Source organism: Vanacampus margaritifer, chromosome 6 (assembly GCF_051991255.1).
Source record: "Vanacampus margaritifer isolate UIUO_Vmar chromosome 6, RoL_Vmar_1.0, whole genome shotgun sequence".
NCBI lineage: Eukaryota > Metazoa > Chordata > Actinopteri > Syngnathiformes > Syngnathidae > Vanacampus > Vanacampus margaritifer.
The window spans coordinates 11,318,024-11,337,139 of NC_135437.1; the positions used below are offsets into that span (position 1 = coordinate 11,318,024).

The 19,116-nt window shown below is 39.4% G+C and overlaps 2 protein-coding genes across 10 annotated transcripts in view; both read right to left on the reverse strand.

Moving 5' to 3' along the window:
* The window catches only part of tdrd12 (tudor domain containing 12), a 28,114-nt gene extending 13,601 nt beyond the window's left edge, over positions 1–14,513 (reverse strand). For 8 of the 9 annotated variants that reach the window (XM_077569066.1, XM_077569065.1, XM_077569062.1 and 5 more), the window contains exons 1-20: positions 13,328–14,513; positions 13,069–13,130; positions 10,862–11,026; positions 10,032–10,168; positions 7,828–7,944; positions 7,708–7,763; positions 7,555–7,640; positions 7,097–7,295; positions 6,023–6,075; positions 5,796–5,869; positions 5,663–5,728; positions 5,544–5,592; positions 5,392–5,465; positions 2,244–2,300; positions 2,006–2,075; positions 1,792–1,899; positions 1,408–1,590; positions 1,174–1,327; positions 795–922; positions 58–249 (exon numbers count right to left, since the gene is read on the reverse strand). In XM_077569066.1, coding sequence (XP_077425192.1) covers positions 58–249; positions 795–922; positions 1,174–1,327; positions 1,408–1,590; positions 1,792–1,899; positions 2,006–2,075; positions 2,244–2,300; positions 5,392–5,465; positions 5,544–5,592; positions 5,663–5,728; positions 5,796–5,869; positions 6,023–6,075; positions 7,097–7,295; positions 7,555–7,640; positions 7,708–7,763; positions 7,828–7,944; positions 10,032–10,168; positions 10,862–11,026; positions 13,069–13,092 — 1,992 coding nt within the window. In that variant the 5' untranslated portion in view covers positions 13,093–13,130; positions 13,328–14,513. The remainder of the gene's footprint in view (positions 1–57; positions 250–794; positions 923–1,173; positions 1,328–1,407; positions 1,591–1,791; positions 1,900–2,005; positions 2,076–2,243; positions 2,301–5,391; positions 5,466–5,543; positions 5,593–5,662; positions 5,729–5,795; positions 5,870–6,022; positions 6,076–7,096; positions 7,296–7,554; positions 7,641–7,707; positions 7,764–7,827; positions 7,945–10,031; positions 10,169–10,861; positions 11,027–13,068; positions 13,131–13,327) is intronic. The other variant, XM_077569060.1, reaches the window with a different exon arrangement.
* Positions 14,514–14,669: 156 nt separating this feature from the next.
* On the reverse strand, positions 14,670–18,139 carry faap24 (FA core complex associated protein 24). The gene is made up of 4 exons (XM_077569067.1): positions 17,863–18,139; positions 16,896–17,038; positions 16,675–16,830; positions 14,670–15,206 (listed from the first exon to the last, which is right to left on the reverse strand). Exons 1-4 carry the CDS (start codon positions 17,957–17,959, stop codon positions 14,955–14,957), a joined length of 648 nt encoding a protein of 215 aa, XP_077425193.1. The 5' UTR covers positions 17,960–18,139; the 3' UTR covers positions 14,670–14,954.
* Between the last annotated feature and the right edge of the window lie 977 nt (positions 18,140–19,116).

Genomic DNA, 19,116 nt, shown 5'->3' on the forward strand with positions numbered 1-19,116 from the left:
AGCATCATCATCATAATCATAAGACCAGCTAGAGGGTCAAAGTTCCTCTGTAGTGACCTGCTGTACTTTTCCATACAGTGCCGCTTCTTCGGGAGCTGCTATGACGACACAAGCATAGGGCATGTGCTCGGCCACCAGAGCCTCCATGTGAGTGGTCCACCGCTTGGCCACCGCGATCAGCTGCTGTGGACATGAGGACATTTCCTTGCGGGAGGTGACCTTCTGAAAATGCTGCAAAACACTCTCCATCTGACAGGGGAGGAAGCAATGAAAATGCAAGAGGCTTGAATTTCACATGAGATTTATAACTCAATGATGTACTTGACAGAAACAGTGTTTAACTGTTCAAAGTGCAGGGATGAATGGGCATGACGCTATGATGACACTTTTGAGTAGTTTTAAGAGTTAAATAAATACAACATTTTGAAATCACTAATTGTTTTCTTAATCGTAATTTCAATCTCAATCAAACAATCCATATATCCAAATAATTTCCAGCCCAATTATGTTCTCTAACTACTGTATAGCAGTTGTATACTTGTCAGAATGGTTTCATTATTTACACACAAATCTATACAATAACCTTTTATACAGTACTTTTATAATGAAATTTGTTGACCTGTCATTCAAAGCAGAGTAAATCTTAATAGCGAAAATTTTAACAAATCTGCAGATTAATCAGTAATTGGTCATTTTTTTCCAGCCTAAAAAAATTCACACCAGTCAGGCCCTATTTTTTTCCTCTTGGGGCAATTTCACAAGACAATTTTTTTACAACACAGCCAAGGTGTCACCTGGTCTGGGGCCAGAGTGAAGAGCTGGTCAGCCTCATCCAGCACAAGGTGGCTCAAACGCAGGAACAGAAAGCAGTGACATGACAGCAGACGCACCAGGCTGAAGGGAGTTGTCACTAGTAGCAGACCTGCATGAAAAAAATCGACGAAAACTCAGGTAAAGGGCCATCTCATTATCAGTCTAAAGGCTGTTACACATTGTAAATAGTTTGCACAGCGCCCATGATAGGTTAGGGCAAAACAGCGCAGGGACACAGCGTCACAAGCTTGCCTATATTTGGCATTGTTTGCGAAGTGACCCAACAGGAAGCCATCGGTGCCTTTTTCAAGTCTGGGCTTTGCTTATAAGGAAGGAGACGAACATGCTCTAGCAACTTACAGTCTTTGGGAATCTTGAAGCCTTTGGCCTCATCTTTGGCACCACCGATCAGTGCGCTGGTTGGTTTGAGGCGCCGGGTAACCTTGCTCTCCTCTAGAAGATCACAAACCAGCTGTACCTTCTCCCAGCCGGTACACAGCACCACTGCAACTGGCTACAAGTGCACACACGAAAAGCTTCTTGTTATCATTCTACGAGGTGACGTAATGTGTGATATTTGCGTTGTGCGCTCACGCCTGCTCTGGAGGAAGAGATGGTGAAGATAGTGCTCAGCAGCATGTGACTGAGGAGGGGGGGCAAGTAGCTTTGGGGCTGGTCGGCGGTGTGCGAGATGATCACGGTGTTGTGTCCTTGACCCACAAAAGGCCAACTCTGAAGGTCAGTGAGAGACAGGCAGACCTGATTCCTCTGCAATGTCTAGACACGGAGCAGAAACAATTGTCTATGAAACATAGGTGGTCTTTGATGACATTTGCTAAAAATATGATACACAAATGTGGAAAATGAACGTATGGAAACTGGTTTAAGATGGTTTTTTTGCGAAAGACCAATAAAGCAATGGGTTTAGGGTCTTAATGTCAGCTGTAGCTCTATTAATCATAGTAGGTATTTGTCTACCCTGCGAAGAGTCTCAGTGACGGGGGCATCATCCAGGTTTGAGCACGGCTCCATCAGGACAGCTGAGTGCACCAGAATTCCATCCATCTTGGGAGCATTGGGAAGCACCTTGCAACAAATTAACATCAACATCACCTATTGATAAGCCTTACTTCTAAAAAAGGTAAGAGTCACAATTGACTTGAAGCTACACAGCAAATGAAAGCAGGCCTACCAGGTCATCTTCATCAATATCGTCATCTGACTGAAATTTTTGAGTCTGTGGACTCAACCACTCTAAAAGTCTCCAAGCAGTAAGGAGATGCAAAGGAAAGGGTTCAGATTAAATGTAGTGTGGCACATTGCAGTCACGGAGCAACATAACACTCTGTCAGTCATACAAATTGAAATGAGGCTTTTGATGATTATACAGTATTTCAAAATGGATCGTCTGTAACACTGTGTAGAAACACCTTTTGCATGCAGAGTTGCTCCTCTCCATCACGTCCGATTGGGTGGGAGTCAGTTTGCTGAAACACGCACATAACACCTTCAGCCTGATCACACCTTTGATTGCTCTACTGTATTCTTAACTGAGACCAGTGGTTCACAAACTTTGTGGGTCCAGGGACTTTTTTTTCCATTTCTTTTTTTTTTTATGCAAATTGACATAAATACCATAACTTTTCGAGCATAATACTTAAAAATTAATAAAGGAAATAAAAAATAATCCAAAATCAACAGTTTGGGGGGGTAGAGCTGGGGTGGGGGATTATACATAGAGATTGATAAAGATGCTCGTGGTGGTTTTGAAATAATTCACCCTCAGAAATAAGGAATAATTAGTTGTTTCACATACGTAGAATGTTGGAATTCAGGGGCTACGGTACAGTCATGCTTATTTTCGCTTAGAGTCGCTCGTAGTTTTGAGAGATACTCTATGTTCATTAAAGTGCTCTCTGTGACATACCGCCTAAGACTCCATTTTTTACTCTAATAAAACATAAGACTCTTAACGGTGTCCTAATGAGCTTTGCAGCGACAACAACTATCCCCTGGATGCCCTAATACTGTATCAAATTTTTTGGGGTGAAATTCTTAAAACTAGTTAAATGGTACTTTTGCCATAGCCTGAGGGGGTCGGTATTAACCCTTTGACTGCCAGACGTTTTCAGAAAAGGGATGCCGTGGGTGCCAGCCGATTTAAGCATTTTGACTGATCTTTCAAGGTCCACAGAAAATTTTGTGTTTGGACTATGGAAACACACATACTACCAAATTAAAGATTGGACTCTCATCTTTCATCAGAAGGGCAAGTTTGTTTCTACCTTATTAGGTTTTTCAGCAATCAACAATAGAAAATGGTTAGTTTCACCCAAATGCTCTGTTTTGAAACGAAATACGGAGAAATCAAGCTTTTTGTGAAACGATATTATTTCATGCACTCTAGTGAATTTGACACCTTTTTTTCCCCATGAATGATGCCACAAACACCTAAACAGTGCTTTACTTCTGTAAAACACTACCACCAACAATGAAAAAGTGTTTTTTGATAGCAAAATACGTTTATTTACATTCAACAGTGTAACAATTTGACAAAACAATTTGGCAAACTATTTACAAATGTGTGCAACCGCGGTACTATTTACAATTGTGTGGATGTTTCAAATACAGTTTTTCTTTTTGTAACACTCCCCTGCGTGCAAGGGGACGCAGCAGGATTTGCACAACAGATTAGTTTCACTGCGATTGAAGACGCCACTCTTTTTTGCTGGCTTTTTTTTCCGGGGAATAGCAAGTATATACTGCAGTGTGTGTTTGGCCATGTTGCCATCAAGTCTACTCTCAGGATCATGATACGGTGGCATTACGGTGGTGTTACGGTGGTGTTACGTCTGGCTTCCTCATGTCCTTCAGTTCCTATACCGGGTGGTAAGAGATGTTCTGATCCATCTTATCCGCTCCATTCATGGTGGAATCGTAGTCCATAACCAGTGTCTTCTCCGTGATCAGACTGTACCCACTCCTCCGATAAATATGCATTGGACTCGGGGCACTCTTCGTCGTCCGATTGAACGTCCGCCTGAGCAGAAGTGCTCGGTTGTGCTCCGCGTTTTCCGGCGTTAGTATCGCTAGCCGGTGAGGCTTTATGACAGCTGCCGCGTCAACGCTTCCAGCTTTGGCGTCAACCTCGGAGTCACCATCATCATCGTCCTCGTCATCAATGTGCTCTTTAGCATTGGTCGATGCTTTTCGTCTTTGAAAAAAATGCTCAAGCGTGAGCTGCTTGCAACCGGTCGCCATTATGGCTTCCTCAGCCATTGTCCCCTTAACACTCTAGCTCCGCCTCACGTCTTCTACTGACGCCTACCCAATCTTGTCCAAAGAGAGTCATCGCTGCCATCTAGGGGCCAAAAATAGGCATTATACTAACTAGATCTGCTTGATACTTTCAGTACAGCTGGCCAAGGCTTTCCTCCACCCGTTTCCCCCCCAAAAAAAAAAAAAAAAACTTGGTGAACGTCTTTTAACGTCTTTGCCGCTCCTCCGTAGGATTTTACTAAACGTTATTTAACGTTTTTGGCAGTCAAAGAGTTAATATTAATGGCACTAAACAATTTTGAGGAGGATGGTAGGAACACTACCATACAAAAAACTACAAATAAGCTGAATGCTTTATGGCATATACATCACTTCCCCCTTTGGCCATCCGTTACAAAGACAGATGTCAATTAGTGAGTTTGTGAGTTCAAAAACAACTCAATGAGCTTGTTCTAAGGAATAACATTACCGCTTTTGTCCATATGGTGCCGCCATAATAAACAAACTGAAAAGTTCCTTAGTGTTGCTTTAACTTAAGAGATTCCAATCTATCATATTACTATGCAGAAAATAGTTCAACTTTCTGGACAGCTAAAATCAGTTTTTGAAAGGAAATTAGGGAGGCATATTATATCTGAGTATTATGCTTGAAAAATTACAGTAGCACATGCACCCCAAAAAGTCAGGTAATTTTGAGAAGTCAAAATGATAAAAGCATATTTAAGAGAAAAATATTTGTAATGTGAGAACAAAGTTGTATTTGTCCGCATGATAGTCAAAATAACATTAATTTCAAAGTTTAACGAAGGAAGAAAATCACATTTAACTAGTGAATTTCAAAAATATAACTTTATTCTAGTAATATTGCATCTTCACTTCTGGAAAAGACGCCTATATTCTCTAAGAAAACATTGACTTTATTGTTCTTAACGAAAACCAGTTTATTCATTTGGTGGTGTTAGATTGACAGTATGTGATGACGTGTCAATCATATCAGAGCTTTTAATCGGCCCAAAGCTAAGATAGGAAGGAAGATTTATTTTAGGTTTAAGTTTCTTGTATTGGTGTGCCAGTACCTTTATGAACATATGTTTAAATTTAAATGGCACAACACATAGGTTTAATGTAAATTATTTTGCAGGCCCTCAAGCTAAAATACAGCTCAGTGAGTTCTGAGGACACCAGGTTTAATCTAGAAAGCCTGTGCTGATATCTCTCTCTCTCTCTTTTATTTTGTCTTTTTTTTTTTTGCTGTGTCACTGCTGCTTGAGTATCAGTGGTGTCGAGCTGGACGCTTACACTTCCTGTCCTGTGCAGGGTGAGCTCAACGAATGTTGAGGTGGACACTCAATCAGCTCCTCAGGTTGACTCACCTGTAACGTTCACATTTGAGCATAATTACTGTTGTGTCTCATCACATTACTTTTAAGAACGCTTTATATCAAACTCACACTTGTCTCTTCCTTAAAACTGCATTCCGGATTGAGGAACCTCATGAACCTGGGGAGACATCAACCACACAGTCATCAACTGCCAGCCACTCAGACTAGAGCGTGATGTCATCACTCACCTGAAAAGAGTGAGGTGAGACTTGAATGCGGCAGCCAGGGAGGAGTCATATTCCTCCAATGAGTCACTGAAATGACACACTGCCATCACAGGTCTTTTTCATATTTAACTCATTCACACTGCTAGACTTCTACCTCGCTGATTGAATGCCCGGTGATGCTTGCCCATCTGTGACCTTTGAACTGCTGGTTCCCTCACATTTTGGCCTCTGAAAAAGCAGCGACCAAGGATACCACATAGATACAATGTGAATACAACAAGAACATGAAAAAAAACATGAATACAATACGGACAATGACATAGAAACAAAATGGTTGTCAATGACCCCTGAGTAGGGAAACATTCACTAACAAACACTGACCTGAGGGGGTGCTGTCATCTCATCACAGGTTCCCAGTCGAACACGCTGCATCACTGAAGGTCACATGACATTGCATAAATGGCATTAACACTCCATAGATCAGTATCTCTTGAACTTCCATTTTCTAAACTGCTTATCCTCACTAGGGCATGCTGGAGCCTATCCCAGCTACCAAGGGGGGGAGGCGGTGTACATCCTGAACTGGTCGCCAGCCAATCGCAGTAGTTCTTCAACTTCTGACACTAATTATCACCTAAATAAAATTATTTGCTCTCCAAGTTCCACCATCATGACCATTGTCAAAATACAATAGTGTTTATCAAAGCCACAGGTAATTCCTAAAAATATGATTGTAAGCCACTGTAACATTTTGCACAGTTTGAGTATTTACAGTGTACATACAGGCACTTAAAAATAAAGTAACATTAAAAATGTAATTAAAAATGATCCAACTAAAATGTGCTCAAGATAAAAGTGAAATAACAATTTTACCTTACTAAAAAGTTTCAAAACAAACCTAGTTACTTCATGGTTTGGTTCTTGCAGCTTCACTCTATCACGGGGTTTCCATTTGTGACCATAACTTCATTGATTGTGGGTTTACCTTGTTCTTTTGTGTGTCTTCTTCCTATTTTTCTTCCTCCTAAGTACTAAAACTACATCTTCCGTTTCTATTATTTTTGTTTGGTGGTTGGCAAATTCTTGGTGCATTACCTCCCCCGTCCTTAACATGCTAAAAAAGGTGGCCGCTGGCAGTAATGCACCAAAAGTATTCGCTAACCACTAAATTTTTTTTTAAAAAGTCAAGACATTTAGGGAACAGGGATTTTGTGTATAGGTCTGAGCTCTAATTTTAGTATATGTGGATAAGTCACACCTGAGTATAAGTCACGGAAAAAAGTGCTTACAGTCCGAAAAATACGGTAGTTCTTAAGAGCTGAAATGAAAATATATTTAACTAAAACATTAAATACAACTGAACTGTTATTAGGCAGTGATTCTTTCACATTGTTCTATAGTGCTACTAGTATTACAGCCAAAGATTAATCCAGAAGAAGCTGAACAAGTTATTACCTGGAGGAGGTGCCGTTTCCGCTTGTGTTAATGGCACTGGAGCGACCACGGCCAGGGCTGGTTTCCTGGCAGTCGTGTTGAGGCCGCGGTGCGAAAACCTAAAATGCTGTACATTGAGCTGCTCCAGCTTGTTGCTGTTGGACCTGTCCTGGTTGTAAATGGCAAACCTCTTGGACACCAGGTCATCGTTTACGCAGATCTGAAAATAAGAATTTGTAGACTCATATTATTGTACGCGTTATCAATAGGTATATAGGTCTTATATGGGACATTATAGAATGTTGTAACCCAACTACAATTTGGGAAACAATTAGCATGAGGTCTACATTGCGGCAGTTTGTTGAGTGCTTGGAGATTGGAGGGGAATGACTGCCCCCAAGTGGACAAGAATTAAACAAAACCTACAGTATACAGTACACATTCCACCATACATTATATGTGTATTCAAGTGAGATGACCTTGACACCCTTGACGCTCATGTAGAGCTCGATAGCGGTGGAGTTGGACTCGTCCTTCAGTAGAACAGCCTCCATCTGACTTGAAGCTTTGGCGTGAGGAAAAACGAGTGAGTGATGAACACTGAAAAAGCATGCGCGTGTGATGCGGCTCACTCTTGAGGAGGTCACACATGTAGGACGTGGCCGAGCTATCCCAGCGGCTGGACGGCCTGCACACAAAACGCACGTCTGTCACACATCTATTATGAAGTTAGTGATCATGAGTGCTCTTACACCAGCTTGGCCTTCTCGCAAACAGACACTTGCATCGACAGGGGCTTGACCCTCGCCAGGTGGAACCTCCTCATCCGGAACGGAAGCTGGAGGAAGCTCTGCTCGACACGTCGGATTCTCAAATGATGACAAGAATACATTAGACATGAGCTGCCACATGCAGCGCCTCAACATTGTCAAGTCTTTTAGATTTGGAAAGGAACTTAAATTGAAATCGCGTGCAACCATTAGGAAACACGGAAGGTCAGACGATTATTTAAGTGTATTGAGAATCCATGACTACGTTAACATGCTGTCAATACTAGGGCTACGGTCAAAATTCCGTTTTTTGAAACATTTGTGATAACTCATTTACATGTGTGAGCACTGAGCAGTGAGACTTACTCCAGCATTCATACTGTATTCCAATCTAAAACGTCATTACGCAAATAGACGTCAATTCCACTTTTAATTTCCTACAGTCAATAAAAGACATTATATTCATGACACTCATCACACTAATAAAGTAGTCAGTTTCTTCCTCAGTCCAAAAGTGTGGTTCTGTTCCACAACGCCATGTTTTGCCATTTTCGTTTACCTCCGCTTGTGCATTTCTGGAGGATTGCGTGCCAGACATACTGACATATACACGCATATGTGAGACAAAAGAAAAGAAGAAACTAACATGAAAACATCATGGAAAAGTCATTGTGTTCAAGTTAGGCTCGTTAATGAGTGGCAATGCAAGACAGCCGCCACGCATACAAGTAGTTCAGACCAAGATTTCTTGCAAGTAGAGCATGCACAGGACACAAACAAAAGTTCTGTTCAAATGCTATTTATTTATATGACCAAATATTCATGTTAGAAAATAGGTAACCCAGGGGTTCTGGGTTTTAAAACCCGATTTTCTGGCTTTTGTAAATGTAGTCCAATTCCACAACTAGGGACGGGTGAATACCGATACCGGGCCTATACCAACCTTATTTTAAGGTGCCAATATCAATCACTGATATTTAAGGCAAAAAATGAATATAGAGTGCTGCGAAACATCTGTTGTCAAGAAAAAAAAAAAGAGTCTTTGTTCAGTATTTTTGGTCATTGTGTTAAATGAAATTTAATTTATCAAAAGCATTAGAGTCATCGGTACTCGATATCAGTACTCAAAGAGTGGGCTGGGTGATATGGCCCAAAAATAAAATCTTGATTTTTTTTAGCCATTCAGGACGATTATGATTTTAATCGATTTTAATTCATTAAACCCAGCAAACGTTTATTTAAAGGTCTCATTTATTCAAAAATAATTCCTGTGCAAAATCTTCAGACAACAATAATGTATACTGATTCTAAATCTGTTTTAACATAAACTTAACATTCATAGTTAGCAAAATTACAACTCACAATAACATCTGGATCTAACAGAACATAAGAACAACAGCTTTTAATAATCCAGAAGACAAAATTCTATTTCACAATTTAGCAAATTTTGAACGATTCGATTTTCAAAATGACAATTAATCGAATTAATTCGATTTATTCCCCAGCCCTACATTCTGCCATTGGTCTTTAAAAAAAACAACAAAAAAACAAAACAAAGTGGATCGAACATCCCCAGCAATTACAATGGGCAGCAATTTTTCGCGATTTTCACTTTTCAGGGTCCCGATACCTTGAGAATAGTAGGGTTCCAATGTACATTCTAACTAGCAGTGGTGGTTATATTAACTTAGCTGAACATATTCACACTACCTTGAGCAGCCAATCTTGACACGTTATCTTTTATGATCCCCAAACTTTGGACTTCTTTTGCGCAGTCTTTGCTCCTGGCTTGTTGCCCTTGCAAAAACCTATTTCACTATATGAAATATGAAATTTTACTTTGAATCTTGTTTGCAATTAAATTATTTGAGTTATTCGAATGATCATTGAAGCCCTCGCAGGAAGCAGGCAGAGAACACACAAACACACACGTTTGTGGTACTATCTTTGTGGACATAATGCATTTCCTAGCCCCTTACCCTTACAAATGATTGTCAAACCCCAACCCTTACCCCAACAATAACCCAATTCAAACCTAAACTGTAAAACCAAGTCTTGACCCTCAAAAAAAGGTCTTAAGTTGTGGGGCCCTCAAGGACAAGTGGGGCCCACAAGTCTGTAAAATCCCGGAATATGGGCCCAAACATGTAGCAAACACACAGTGGGTGTAGAATATATATTCTTACTGGCTGAAGAGGACAATCAGCTGTTCTCCATTGTCCAGCAGGTGACACCAAGCAAAATTTGTATGAGAGTCTGAGACTGTAGACTCCAACCGGGCCCTGCACCACATCTTCATCTGGGACCAGTACACCACGCACACCTGAGGCGAAATGAGATGGGAAGTAACAAAGTACAAATACTTTGTTACTGTACTTGAGTAGTTTTTTTTTTTTCAGTACTTTGTACTTTCCTGAGTATTATTATGTATTTTTTAGATCACTTTACTTTTACCCGTTACATTTTAACACAAGTATATGTACTTTTTACTTGATACATTTTCAAAACAAGGTCGCTACTTTTGTTTTTAAATACATGAAAATGATTAAAATACCGTACTTGACCTGAATGTGTCCTGGCTTCGCCAATCATATGAAGCGTTGCACACAATCTCCTACATCCCAGTTTGTGATTGGCTCTACGACACGCTATCACGTGATGTTCAGTTGGCTAGATTAGAACAACTCAACACTGTGAACTCGACGCAGGGCAAGTCACAGAGTCAACTGTCCAATGTATACCCATTTTTGCTCCATTAGCAAATATCTTTCAAATTAACGTAGTAGAAAACATCTGGTGAAAACACTTTTTACTTCTAGTCAAGCACATTTCAGAGCCTGTTCTTTTTTACTTTTACTTGAGTAATTATTTGAGTGAGTACTTTTACTCTTACCAAAGTAATTGTACTTTTACTCAAGTAGAGCATCTCTGGAGGTGAGCACACACGCATGCACGCACAGAAACCTCTCAGAGAACTCACACATCCATGAAACACAACTGAATGAGCCAAGCTTACCTGTCCCTCCTCCAGGGAGGAGGGCGTCACCGCCCATTCGTCACTGGTGGCATCATCATAGAAGAGATTCATTTGCACAAAGAGCTTGTCGTACTGATGTTTGTCTACCACCTCCATGCCACCAAGGCCGTCCAGCTGGGCCCAGATGCATGAAGGGTCCACCAACTGCCATGTTGGAAATAGGAAAACTTTCGTACATGTCCAGATGTGCAGCCAAAAATGCGAACTTTTACTTCCGCTACAACATATTTAGTCATACTACTACACCATACCATTATTTTCCCACCATAACAAATTATTGCTCGTATTGCTTCCTTATCCCATCTGAAATCCATCTAATATATATCTCTATGCCAAAATGTACCACTCGGCAGCCTTAAATGGAGTTCTCTTCTCATCTCTCAATCCAGGATTCATAGAACCATTAGCTTACTAGGGGTGTTACTGCAATATATCGTGATATTACAGTGCACAATTCTCAAATCAATTCAATATGAGGCTGAATCGATTTTTAAACATCAAGTATTTATGGGAATATTGAACAAAACGTCTTACTTAGGGTTAGGATTCACACATTAAGCATAGAAGAATGTTATATTAATGAAACATTAAGCCATAATATTATATTTTAGTGCTGTTCAAACATGAAACAGATTGCAACCTGTTTGTTAAATACAGTGGCTCAGCCATAAGCCTGAAGTTTCAGATAAATAAATATATTTTTAAACAAATCTTACAGTGTACATGTACAAGTTTACTCATTAGTATTTTCTGAATTTGAGTGAAAAAAATATAATCACAATAATCAATTTATAGATTCGTATCGCGATTAATCGGCATTGAATCGAATCGTGACCTATGTATCGTGATGCAGATCAAATCGCCAGGTACTACGCAATTCAAACCATTAGCTACGCATTTAAATTTAATTTTTCCTTGCCTACGTCACCTAGTTCTTGCTCATGTAGGGTTCAGGGTTCACTTAATGTGCAAGGAGCATGCTTTGAGCAGGGATGTGATTTGACCAAAGTGAAATTATCTGAAAATTTAGCCGGGGGTCTGGGGGCCGCCGGCACCCAGCTAGATCCAGGGCAGTGCCCTGGTGGGGGGACAAGGGGGGGCTTCCCGGAGCTCATGGGTTTTCCTTGTTTTTAAGTACTTTCAATGCACTCACATGACAAAGAAATAGACAAAACAACAGCATAAATTTTCAATGTATATTGAACTATCCCATATAAAATGGCAGTTTTAGTCAACTCAAAATCAGTCACATTCAAAAACATTGGACTGCCTTTGCTTTTAAAAACTATCACTGAGAATATCATCATATCTAACTAATGTGATTACTAAGTTAACGCATAAATAATGTTGAAGAGTTCAAATTTCATGAACAAATAATTGTATCATGACCAAATGAAAAGTAAATCATATTAGAACATACCACAAATGTCTTTGTTATAGCAGAAGATGTTATCTGTCGGAGTCATGTGCATACACAATGAACTACAAAAAAAAAAACAGAAATTTAAAATGTTTATTTTTGGAGATAAAAAAAGCGGAATTCCGCGAATTAGCGGAAAAATCACATCCTTGTTTGAGACCTGCTCCATATGTAGTAGTGAAATGGTGCTGTGATTGAATTACATGGACGTCTCATTGTCTGCTCCTAACTATTTATATATATATATATAAACCTGTTTCAGTTCATAATGATTATTCACACTCCATTTTCTTTTGTGGATGTTTATTTTCAAATAAATAGCTATTTCATATTGCAGTTTTCCTCCATTGCAGTGTCTACAATAGCTTAACTCAAAATCAATAGTGGAGTCCCAAGGCCTAGACGTGTTTCAAAAGCAGAATGTTTCGAGAAAAAAACATTTTCATAAGCATTGTCATTAAATAATATAAATTCCATCGCTTTGACATTACCATTCTGACTTTAAGAATACTGTAGATTTTTTAAAACGCGCCCATGAGCTCACGTCATTTTTACATTTCGACGCACTCTAATCCAGTAATGAGAGTAAATGGGTCAAACGCTTGCATAATTAGTTTATTTAATACAGCCACGTTGGTACAAACTAACTAAACATCATAATTAACGTGAAAGTTCCACTAACTTCAAACTTTTATTGGGGAAATTGTATCGATGACGCAGAGCAAGAAAGTCAGGTGCACATGATTTGGATTTGGCTCCATCTTACCTTCAAATTTAGCAACTTGGACATCGTCTTTGGCCTCGCAAGATGCTCACTTGGTCTGAGAACTGTCAATATAAACATATACAATAAAATAAAGCGTTATTTAGCGAACGCTAAGTTACTTACAAAAATGACCGCAAGCTAAAAAGCTAACTGCCTGCGCCATTTTTCCGTTGAAGACAAAACTACCAATTACATCAACAGCGCTCAACGCGACGTCATACAAATTTACTGGTGATAATTAGAACGACTTTATCGTTACCTCTTTGATTTTGGTCGAAATGTAAATGAATATGACTGTAGAACCGCAGCAGCTATAATAGGACAATAGGAGCCAAATGAAACACCGGCCGTTGCGTTGGTAGTGGACACAGTGAAGGACTGAAAGTTAACGGTGGTTGACCACCAGGGGCGCTATCTCCGACAGCACTGGATGTTCGCGTTAACTTTTGGAGAAAAAATACAATAACGTGGCGAATACAGTATAAGATTACGTTTAATTACTGCCCTCGAAAGTAGAAGTGGTCAAAGTACTCACACGTTGTAATTAGGTAGAAATACACGTCAATCAAATAAACATTTATTTAACCACACCCAGAACGTGGGATGAAACTTATCACAGATCACAGAATAAGCGAAGTTCGCACTGCGCATTACGTTTGCGCATGCATGAACATCAAGTTCATCAATCAAGTACTCAAATAAAAAAATTAAAAAGACGGCTACCAAAATAGCCGTCATTTGAATGGCGGCGAATTGGGTGCTGACAACGTTTGCAAGCATTGTTTAAGCGGCTTTGGTGCACTTTGTGCCATTTTAACTGTCCTAATGGAGTTTATAGGCAAAACAAAAATAAATTGCAGAGCTCGAAGATGGAAGTGTACGCTTGTAAAACTCCGTTCACTCTACCCAATTTCCAGACAGAAAAGAAAGATCCAAACGGACGTAAAAGAGGCTAAAATGGAAAATTCCTTTAACACATTTATTTTGTCAATATCCTGAAACCGAAAGAAAAGACGGAAAGAAGCATCACTAAGCTAACGTACGTGTGACGAAACTGATGGAGTGCCTCTAATTTCTCTTGTGCAGCAACAAGTATATACTGTACTCCCCTACGTCTTTTTTGGAACAAGTATACTGTACAGCTAAATTAAAAAACTGCAACTTTCCAGTGGTTGAAATTAAGTTGTTAGCCTGCCTACCCATAATGCACCACACCGCCGAGATGCAAACTTCGCTTACAGTATACCAGCACAATCCACATACTTGCATTAAAACAACAGCGCCAAAAACAAAACTTCTGGCAAAAGCAGAAACACTAATTCAACTCATTAACTTAAGTAAGAGTAGAAACAAGTCTTTAAAGGAACCCCGACTGTAGTGACAAGTTTGCTCTATATTATTTATTTGGTTGATACTAACATAACCCTGAGATTCATTTTTCAAAAATCATTTCCAGTTTAATACATTTTGTAGAAACTTTATTTGGACGTACACTGCCATTGTTATTTACGTCGCAACGCATTCAGTACGTAGTGACGTAGAATGGAGGCAGTCTCTCTGCCAAGCAATGTGAAACGCTTGTAAAGAAAGCGTAGCGTTCCTACAGGGACGATCAAAACTCTTTAATGCGTTTGGTGAATGACAAGAGCACGGAGTGGGGGAGGGCGACTCTCCAGATCGCATGTTGTTTCTTTAGGAACACTTAGCTCAGCAGAACATGCACATTTCACAGAGGAAGGCCACAACCAAGATTTGAAACCCAAACTCTGAGATAGATGCGGCAACCAATTAGCTGACCCATTGGTAAAATCCGTCAGGTTTTGCCAGCGAAATATCCATGTTCAGTCCAAGTAAAAGATGCCAAACGTCTCCAAAGTGGCCGTGTGTCATCTGACTGCCGCAGTGGGCTTGTGGAAGAACATGTGGATGTTTTGAGCGGCGGCCTGGCCCACGATGGCCTCCAGCTCTGCAACGGTTGCATTGCACAGCTGATGGATGCTGGAGAAGCGCTCCAACAGGGCCAGAGCTTTGACCCGACCCACCCCGGGAACCTGTTGCACCGCTGCCAAGACCTGCGCGTCCAAGAGTCCGGAAGAGCTCCTTTTTTTGAATGGGTTCTCCTTGCCATCCGTGTGAACCTGCCACCAGAAAGAAGAACACCATCACCATCTAATACTTAAGGGAAGGAAATCATTCACTCATTCTCTAATGATTAGGGAGTAAGGGATGAGTGAATGATTACGAATCGGAATCACCTGAAATCCAATCATTTGCTGCTACAAAAAAAAAAAAAAAAACTATTCATCAATTACATGTTGTGGTACATAGTAGATTAGATTTGATTCACTTCAGTTCAATCCAATATTCATTCATTATGGAATATCAATTCTTCTTAAATATCAAGGACATGATAAAAATTAACAAATTAAAAATAAACTCCACATACAATAAATTCCACATTAAATTTTGCGGAAGCAGTAGCTGATTAAATCATTTATTTATTAATGAAAGTAACACGTTATAATCACTTAAGTGTTACACAAACATTGACAGCAACATGGATGAGATGAATATGTTTTCATAATTCTAATTCAATAATTGTAAATATTAATTTTAAAAAAATCTGAATTGTCATAAAGTGCAATAAGTCAGATCTTTCATCAATGTAAGAAAATACTTTTCAATTCATGTGAACAGTCAATTTCTAGAAAACAGTAAGATACATAAAAATTTGGCCTTTAATTTTTCTATTTTCTTGTTAATTTATGGGGAAGAAAGAGATTTTGGACAATATATTTTGTAATTTTGAGCTTTCCTTACCGAATGTTTTGTTTGGATTTGTGAACTATGACAATTCATTTGAAAAAGGATATTATTTGATTAATCTTTTAATTTATCTTGCTACATTTCATATTCATAAATGTAAAGTCGAAAGCTATTTTTTTTTTCTGTTTTTGAAAGAGATGGATGTATATTTACAGTCCATCTCTGCTTCCAAAAATAAGAAGGCTATCAAGACCTTACATTTGTGTTCTCATTTTGGTGTTTTTAATATTTTTTAGTTTAACGCCCCTGGGATATTTTTTATTTTACTTTATTTATTTGTTCCTTTATTGTTACTGTGAGATTGTTGTGTACTGTGATGATCTTTGTTTGCCATGTGATTTCAATTTGTTAAATAAAATTTAAAAAATAATAAAATAAAATAAAAAGTCTCCCTGTCATGGTCAGAAACCAGTGTTTTTGCAGCAACCAACAATGTTCTACTGCTCATTACTAATGGTGAAATAGAAAGTTTTTTTAAGGTGAAAGAAGCGAATCTCTTTTTTTGTTAAAGTTGGTGGTGATATTGTCACAGAAGCAAACCACAATATTTTGTGGGTCTTAAAAAAATCCTTCAAATTGCTACAAAATGTCTGGCAACATAGGGAACTGGTGAAATAGATGGCAGGCAATTAGCGAACCCCCCCCCCCCCCACACACACACACACACACAATTTAACCAAACTATTCTGAGGGAGGAAAAATTCTGAGAGGACTGATGTACACAATGCAAAGCTGGAGAGCGACCTTCACTCAGACAGCATCAATGAAGAGTGATGTTACCATTTGAAGTAGAAGCTGCGAAGCCTCCATCTGCCCGCCGACTGGCAGCAGCGTCAGGCCCAGTTCCACCACGACAAACTTCTGGACAGCCCAGAAGTATTGCTCAACCAGGCGGGTTTTCTCCAATAGGACCTGTTCCTGGAAACTGCTGCAGGCCTGCGGCGCCAACACCGTACACATATTCAGGCTAAAAACTAAACACGACAGAAAAGCAAACTCACATTCCTGTAGCGAACTAGCTTCCTCTTGTAGGCGGTGCCTGCAATGACGTCACATTCAGAAAGGTAGAGGATGGAGCTCTTGTTTGGGAGGAGGAAGTCGGCCATGCCCAGCTCGCTCTCAAATAGGATCTTTACACCTCCTCCTGGAGCACAGAAGCAAGATTGTGTCACAGAGATTTGAAAACTTTTCTTTTTTTTAAGTGGCACCTCCCAACATATTTTTATGCTGTTAAAATGCATGGATTGAATTTTCACTTCACAGGAATTTATACTATTTGTCAGGATGTTCTGTTTTTTACTGACAACTTACTAAAAGCACAGTCAGTGTTGCCATCTTAGCAATTTGGTGACTTTAACAACCCCCTCTGGCGACTATTGTGTGGAGCGAGGAAGTGTTACTCATCAAACCAGGCATTTGACAGTTCATTTTATGATGTTTATTTATTGAGGATTGTGCTTACATTTATTTGTGTTGCAACAAAAGCCACAATTTTTTTTCCCAAAAGTAAAAGCTTATTTTCACAGTAAAAATTTGAATGCATTATTTCTGTGGAGGTTGTGGCAAGGTGATGCTTTAAAAGAATGTCTGGTACCAGGAGAATCAAGCAAATCCCTGAAAGGGTGGAACAACGAAAAAAAGTTATTTTGAATAATGTCACTGTAATTTGCCATTTCAAAAGTCTAGAGAACAATGACTGAAATCGGATTTTAGAGGACAAAAAAAATACTTTTATCTTACGACCTTATCGTACAGTCAGTCAGGAGTTGCAACCATCTCCATTGAAACTAAAATACCCCATTTTACATCTTTAAATCAAACATTCAGCTGTGTGTGTGGTTTCGTTCACTGCCATTTACCTTTTCTGCAAGCTAATGGAAACATTCTGCTAAAATCACATTTTCGTGGAAAATGCGCTATAGAGAATTAACGCGAGTATGCTTATAGTAATAAAATTCACGTGTTCACCTTTCAAGCTTTGAATCAGCGAGGAGTTTCTCCACTTCTCGCTAGCGATGACATGTCCGTAAGCAGGGGCGCTCAATGTCGCTTTTTTGCTTTCCATGGCGTCGACAGAAGTCTAGATACACAATAGCTAGGACAAAGTAAAAGAAGCATAACTTTGGAGAGATGGGCAGGTGAACCTCGAAACTCAAAGCTTACGTCTAGCCTTCCTGAATCCGTTTCAAACTAGTGCTTCAACTCTTGCGTCGTTTTGCTAATATCACGTGAAGGGTTACGTTCGCGGCGTCAAGCGTCTTGCGTCACAGCGCACCTACTGCCCTCGCAGCTGAAGTCAGAGGGCAGCCATCTTACGTTGCCACTTTTACTGACAACTTCTGTTCGGTTTTAGTTGAAAACGCTATTAGCTCGTGTTTTACGTTACGATTCCTGAATGGATTAATGAGAGCCTCTCAAAGAACAAACTTCACTATTTGAATCGATCATTCAAATCAAATGAAGAGGGGCTGCCTCAAACCTAATGTGGAGAAATTGTTATTTTTAAATAAAAGCTGGTAAATATATCCCTGTTGTAATAAAGATGCAACATGTCATGTTTAGGCCAGAATTGTAGTTATGTACTCCCTAATAAGAGTTCCCGTTCGGAGGCGAGCAGGAGCATTTTGAAACAACTAGAGATGCATGAGGGAGGACTGGCTGGCTCCAAAATAAGGTGCATTACAGTAATCTAGCCAAAATGTAGCGAAGGAATGGACTGCTAAATCCTGTTGAGGCTTTACCTGCCACACTTCAAATTACATCATCCTTATTTTTCGAATTAAACAGCTTTCACGACATAACAATGTTGTCTAAGTTCTATTCCTGATTAATAGTTATCTTCGTCAAAAAAGTGCCTTGGTAACAAAAGACATTTTTTATAGTGATCCCATGCCCCTTGTTTTCGAAGATACCACCCCACAATTTAGAGGGAGTGACCCATCAGTGCATCTTTAATATAGAGAGTGGATTGAACTAAATCACAAATTAATACAGTATACAAAATCGGCCCAACCTTTTTGAGAAATGTAAAGGGACAGCCCATTCATCATGCTCCAACTTCAATATGTGCAAGGCAGCTTTATTCATAAAGCACTCGGTGTGTTTTACATGATTAAAAGTTTAACATTTAACAGCATAAAAAAAAAACTAAGTACAGAAATAAAAGACAGCTAACTAAAATTACTAGAACATACAGTGCAAACAATATATATATATATATAT

Bases quoted from the DNA above. Each gene is read 5' to 3' on its own strand.
- faap24 (XM_077569067.1), bottom strand. From the start codon at position 17,959: ATGGAAAGCAAAAAAGCGACATTGAGCGCCCCTGCTTACGGACATGTC. The intron at 16,831-16,895 runs GTGAGTTTGCTT...TTGGCGCCGCAG, and splicing joins AGCTAGTTCGCTACAGGAAT to GCCTGCAGCAGTTTCCAGGA. The intron at 15,207-16,674 runs GTAACATCACTC...TTCTGGTGGCAG, and splicing joins CGCAGCTTCTACTTCAAATG to GTTCACACGGATGGCAAGGA.